Here is a 5,800-nt window from a genome sequence, read left to right on the forward strand (position 1 = left end):
TCTGCTGTGCTGTGTTTGCTCATAACCCCTTTTCGGATTGTCCGATGGTACACAAATTGACTGGTTTTTATGTCCACAACCTGGTGACGTCGTTGTTGGAAATGTTCTGCTGTGTTTGCTCATAACCCCTTTTCGGATTGTCCGATGGTACACAAATTGACTGGTTTTTATGTCCACAACCTGGTGACGTCTCGTCGTTGTTGATAATTGTTTCTGCCGAATGTAATTCGCCGTCTGTTCATTTTTAACAGAAAATGCCGGGTTCCGTGGAGGTTCAAGGCTTCAACCCACTTCTATAGCGGATCCACCTACGCAGGAGTTTCAGCTTCACGACACTCCAACACGATTGCCTCCCGCTCATGAGGTTGCTGCAACGAAGGACTTTGTGGCGTCTCCAACCGTTGTATCTGACTTCATCCGGTAAGACTGGGGAGTCCCGTGCTCTGTATTTGTAAAAATCGGAAGAAAAGAGTGACATCTTAGTGATTATCCGATCCTTTTGTGTCCTATTTCTTGGTTAATTATTGGTATTACACCATTCTTCACCACGACACGAGTTATTTTCGAAAAAATCAAATATGTTGCAAGGTGAACAGTCCTAACATCGAAGACTTCCGTAACTTAATATGAACTTTCCACCCTTCGAACTAGGGACGTCTAATTAAATCCAACAGCATTTTGTCGATTCTTTCCTGCACGGGTCATCGTCCTCGTGACGGCGGATGCCGTCAGCTTTCATCTACACAGGGTGCTATTCTTCTTGGTATAGCTGAACACAGATGGCTAAAATTTGTCAGTATTTTTAGACCGATTTATTCCTACCATTATCTATGTGATAGCAAGTTTTCTTCACAGATGTAGAAAGGTCGCCTCTGTACCCCTCAACATTTCTTCAGAAAGGACCAGTCGGCTGTACACATGCACCTGCGGTCTACGGGGTAGCCACATTTCTGTCATTCCCGCTCAGCGTAATGCGTTGTCTCACTAACTCCCGGCCAGTAAGTGAACAGTGAGATGATGCGAAACATCACTGTTCTTTTCCCCCAACGTTAGTTGATATATCAATCAGCGGGTGAAAAGTTAGTTCAAGTGTCTGATTAGTGTTAGAAACTCTTCTATCTTCATCAGTTCACCTCAGTTTAACTGCCATGGCACGGTATATCCCACGGGCGTTATAACTAGCCATATGGTCGAACGCACTTTTCTTTTTTCCTTTGCACTTTTCCGACAGAATTGGCGATTGTTCAAGTTATCGCGCTTGAACTTTGCGCGATGTCCATAATCTCTTTCAGTTGGGTGCTTGCCTTGGTCGATAAAACATAGCACATACCCTGTGTATGTAAGATATAAGATAGGATGTACTGTTCTCTGGTATTTTTTTATGTCCCCACCCAGATCATCCAAAGCAACACCGATCTCTCATCCTGAGTTCCCGTGTCTCGGTCAGTTAGAACGGAAAACCAATAACTTTAACAGCTTTTCGTCGTCTTCCTACCTCAGTGTTCCGGGTAGTGCACACGCAGACGAGTTGCTTACTTTGGACACGGATAACGCTAATGCTCGTGACGGAACCTCGACCTCTTCGTGTGGTGACATTTCACCTTCGGGTCCTGGACGATGGATACGCCTGGAAGCGATTGGGGCCAGTGAACCAGAGCTGGCGATCGAGGATGAAGAAAAGGGTGAATTTGTGGATGACATGAAGCCCGAGCCCGTACGTCTGCAATCTGCTGTAGGGCTTTTCTGCCTAATTTTGCCAGTACTTTTTGCATCATTTAACGCAGTCAGGTTATCGACCGTAATCCATTTACCGAGGTTACGTTGATTCCAGCTGCTACAGTTTCGATCGCCGGAGAATAGAAGATCATGGAAAATGCAGCCAAACATCCAATTGCGTTTCCAAATGTAAACATCTGTCGGAGACTGTAAAGTTAGTCACCCACATGAGAAGAGATCACTTCCAAAGGTAGACCAAACCCCTCTTTCCCCTTAGCTACTGTGTAGCTATTCAGGTTTGTGTGCGTTTTCTCTCTGTCTGGAAATAATGGTGTGTGCACCAGTAAGCGCCCACCGAAGCACATTCTGTGGAGTTCACTGTATACCATAACTTTTTAGCTTATTTTGTTTGTGTTCTTTTTCGACTGTTCTTTGTGAATGTTTGGCCGCGAGAACCAGGTAACCGAAGATGCGTTAGGCGGTTGCCTAGAGACAGTGACTCTACCACTCTGTCGGATATCGACAAATGGAAGGTGATATGAAACGCACCGCTTTTACCTTCGTTTTGCGTGTTATTAATCATTTTTTACCTCCCTTTCGGTCTATCACATGATGTATGGGCATTTATGTCGACACTAGAATGCACCTGCTTAAATTCGGATTTCGTTTCAGTTAGAGTGCAATGATACCAATACAAATTGTTTGGTGCTCTACAGTGTTGGCTAAACAGTCATGGACTGCAGCAAACTCGTCGAGGTGCCATTGGTTGTATTTGGCACTTTTGGCTCTGGCAGTTTGGGAAGTAGTGGGTTGTTATTTCTGCGTGCATAGTAAGAGGTTTTCCCACTGTAATTTGGCTCCATTATTACATCTTGATGGATTCAGACGGTTATCTTGAAAACACACTGCCTTGCTGTTTGTCGGTCCCAGTTCGAAAATGTCTATTACCCGTTTTTCAACATTTTTGCCTTGCTTCGAAATTAGGGTGTGAGATGGCTCAGTGCTTAAAGCGCGAATTCACCGACCGGAAGGTCCGTAGTTCGACCCCGACCTCTGCATCTCGACTTCTTCTGTCCATGCTTGGGCAACCTGGCAGTATCCCAGCCCTCGTGCTTTCTTTGGGTGACATGGCAGATAGGCAATGAAAGGATGCTACGCCTGAATGGTTATTGTTACTTTGAAATTAACACCAATGTCAAGCATCTAGTTCCCCGTGAAGATCGATGGCTAAACGGGATGACAACTGAGCCGTTCGAGCTTATCTGAATCATCCAGCGTCTGGTTAAAACACAGTGAACCTTTCTAGCCTGTCTCCTAGTTTTGGGTACATACGCAACTCGTGAGGCCGTTTTCTTGTCGAGGAGGTGCAGGCCAGTGCCGAAGAAGCTGACCGTAAGGCTCACTTGGAATCTACCAGTTTACCCGGGACTCACGTGGCATTATCTCGGCCTTCAGGTCTCTTGTTGCCAGTTTATCCATTAGTAACTTTTGATTCTGCTGGATTTCTTGATAACGCAGTTATGAAAGGTGTACATTTATATAGGGATGGGGAGATCATTTCAGTAGCCATGCATTGCTGTTGACGTACACTATTAATTTAGCTAATTGCTTACGGAATGTGATGCCATTTCCACGGAGCAGTGGACCTAACATAGTGTGATTTTATGGCAATCCCGTTTGAGAGCGAAAATAACTAATCCTTCGGCCCACATAAACGAGCTAGTTGTCTCCCCATGCCGTCCGCAACCGGAGTTTGATTGGACTGCAGTCAGATTGGTACGTGGTTTTTCCGAAGTCAAGCACTACCCAGAATTGTCCGGTTATTTGGCACTGTGCATATTATTGAAGTTTTATATAGTTATATATGTACTTTACTCATAGTTACTTACAGTTTATACTGCCATAGCACAATAAATCCTTCTCAGAGAGAGAGAGAGAGAGAGAGAGAGAGAGCGAAGGCAGTGAGATGTCATCGCATTACCTATCTGGAAGATCTATTATAGGTCTTTCTCAAATGATGCTTCGTTGCACAGCTTTTTAAGTTTTCGCGCCGATGTCGCTTCTTCAGCTAGTACTGAGTCGTTTGTATCCACAATTATTGAGTGACCGGACTCTCGATAAATGGGATCCAACGGCCCTCTATCTCTGTCGAAACCATCCATCTGAAAATACCAACTCTTCACTATTAAAGTCTCTCCAGAGGTCCCTTCAAACAAAGTCGGACAACTGTATTCTCTCAAATTCTCATTTACCCTTCTTTGCCCCATAGGTTTTAATAGACCGGACATTCATGCGTTCTCTTTCGGTCCGATTTTGGAAGACAACTGCATTACCAAACTTTCCCCCATGACGTTCATGATCTCGGCTACCTTTAGGTATATACTGTTTACTTGTGCCCTAAGATTCATAAACAGCTTAACTGTAGTTCGTTTTCCTTTGTTTCTGATTATACATGCTTTCTGTTTGTCTTTCAGTTGGTATTGTCGGAGCAGGTTCGGAACTGCGTAATACGAAAACTGCATAAAGCAAACCTCCCACTCGGTGACAGCCGTTCTGAGCACCCTATGCATAAACCACTGGACGAGGTGAAACGCTCAATCTACAGCGATCCCTTGCGTTTCATTAAAATTCACAAGCGTCAGCAATCCAGGTAGTGTCGTGTACCAGTTTCTGGTTTTATCAATCTTATGTGCCATACTCCTACTTGAGGGTCCATTTTCACGGTGTTTCACTGTGGGAGGTTGACCAATAAGCATAGAATCGTATGCCTTCTACTTCGGAACGATGAAGTCTCATTTGAATCCGGACGTTCTCAGTGTTTTTTTCGAGGGTGAAGTTTGCTTTTCTATTACCTTTTAAGAGATTAGGTATTCTTGCCTGTCCGTTATTCACATATACTGCTACAACGTGGTGAACCTTATATTTGTCCTGAGCTCCCACCGTCTTAGTCAACAGCAACTGGCTTTTCATCCATGTTGCTGAAATTGCACCATTAAACGCGATAAGTTGTCTCGAAGATGTAACCCAACATAGCAGCAAAGATAACAGTCACTGTTCCTTCCTCCATTTTATCCTTCGCCTCTCACTCAAGCACTATATACAAAAGCTAAAAAGGTACGTGGGCACTTCTTTCGGTGGCGCTGACACCCTGATCGGGCTGCCCGAAGACCACTTTACAGACCTCATTTCACAAGCGCGGATGGTCACTTCTCTTCACCACTATCCACCAACCACGCTGTCTCCCAGAGGGCCATACGCCCTTGTAATTGTAGAACACGCTAGCTCCCGATTTCCTCATCCAGCTGGTGATAAATTGATCACTATAGCTATCGCTTGCCTAGAGCAAATATGCGGCCACAAAATGAACGGGATAAGTTGTCAGCTGGTCATCATTATCCCTTCACCTCCGGTCAGCAGTACAATGACTACAGTAACCATCAACTATCCAGTGCCTTTAGTGTCCCTCTCCCCAGAGCCTCTGCTGTGCAGTACGCCGATGTGACCCTATCAGGTGATTTTAGTTTGTAACCTCCCATATCCCATCAATCTTCAGTAGGGTTAGGGCTCCGATCATCATCGTCACTAACAACAACACCAGATGAGCATGCTGGTGCTTCACTGCCGTACAGCCATGAATAAAGCCTAATAACACCTGATTCTTTCGGTGATATTCGTTGATTTGTTAATGCTTGTGTTCTTCCTACTAGATTCATTTCCCCATGCCTCCTTACCGGTCCCATTTGAAGAAAAACCACTACCTTTTTTTCAAGTCGCTAAAGTGACTTTCTAGGTGATGTGGAGTACAAAGAAACGTCTTTTCTGACTTCAAGATAAACAAGCGTTTCAACGCTTGTTGCAAATTTACGCAACCGATTTTCTCCGACACCTTTCATCTCATCAGTAGTCGCCCAGTGAAGCCCTATTCACATTGTGCACTAGCTGGGAGTACAAACTTCTATACATCGGATCTGTAATTCTGTAATTTCTTGGTTGGCTGTTTTTCTAGTTACTAAGAGCAATAACGTTGCGTATCACGCTGATCTACCCTTGTAAAGAGCTCATTAGTGTGTGTTTATCATCATCA

General features: G+C 44.5%; 1 protein-coding gene across 1 annotated transcript in view; it reads left to right on the top strand.

Moving 5' to 3' along the window:
• The window catches only part of T265_04340 (hypothetical protein), a gene marked incomplete at both ends in the record, with an annotated part of 61,628 nt that overhangs the window by 20,877 nt on the left and 34,951 nt on the right, over window positions 1-5,800 (top strand). Inside the window, 3 exons of the mRNA XM_009169049.1 lie at window positions 252-420; window positions 1,396-1,714; window positions 4,191-4,366. Coding sequence (XP_009167313.1) covers window positions 252-420; window positions 1,396-1,714; window positions 4,191-4,366 — 664 coding nt within the window. The remainder of the gene's footprint in view (window positions 1-251; window positions 421-1,395; window positions 1,715-4,190; window positions 4,367-5,800) is intronic.

This window comes from Opisthorchis viverrini (genome assembly GCF_000715545.1).
Source record: "Opisthorchis viverrini unplaced genomic scaffold opera_v5_70, whole genome shotgun sequence".
Lineage (NCBI taxonomy): Eukaryota > Metazoa > Platyhelminthes > Trematoda > Opisthorchiida > Opisthorchiidae > Opisthorchis > Opisthorchis viverrini.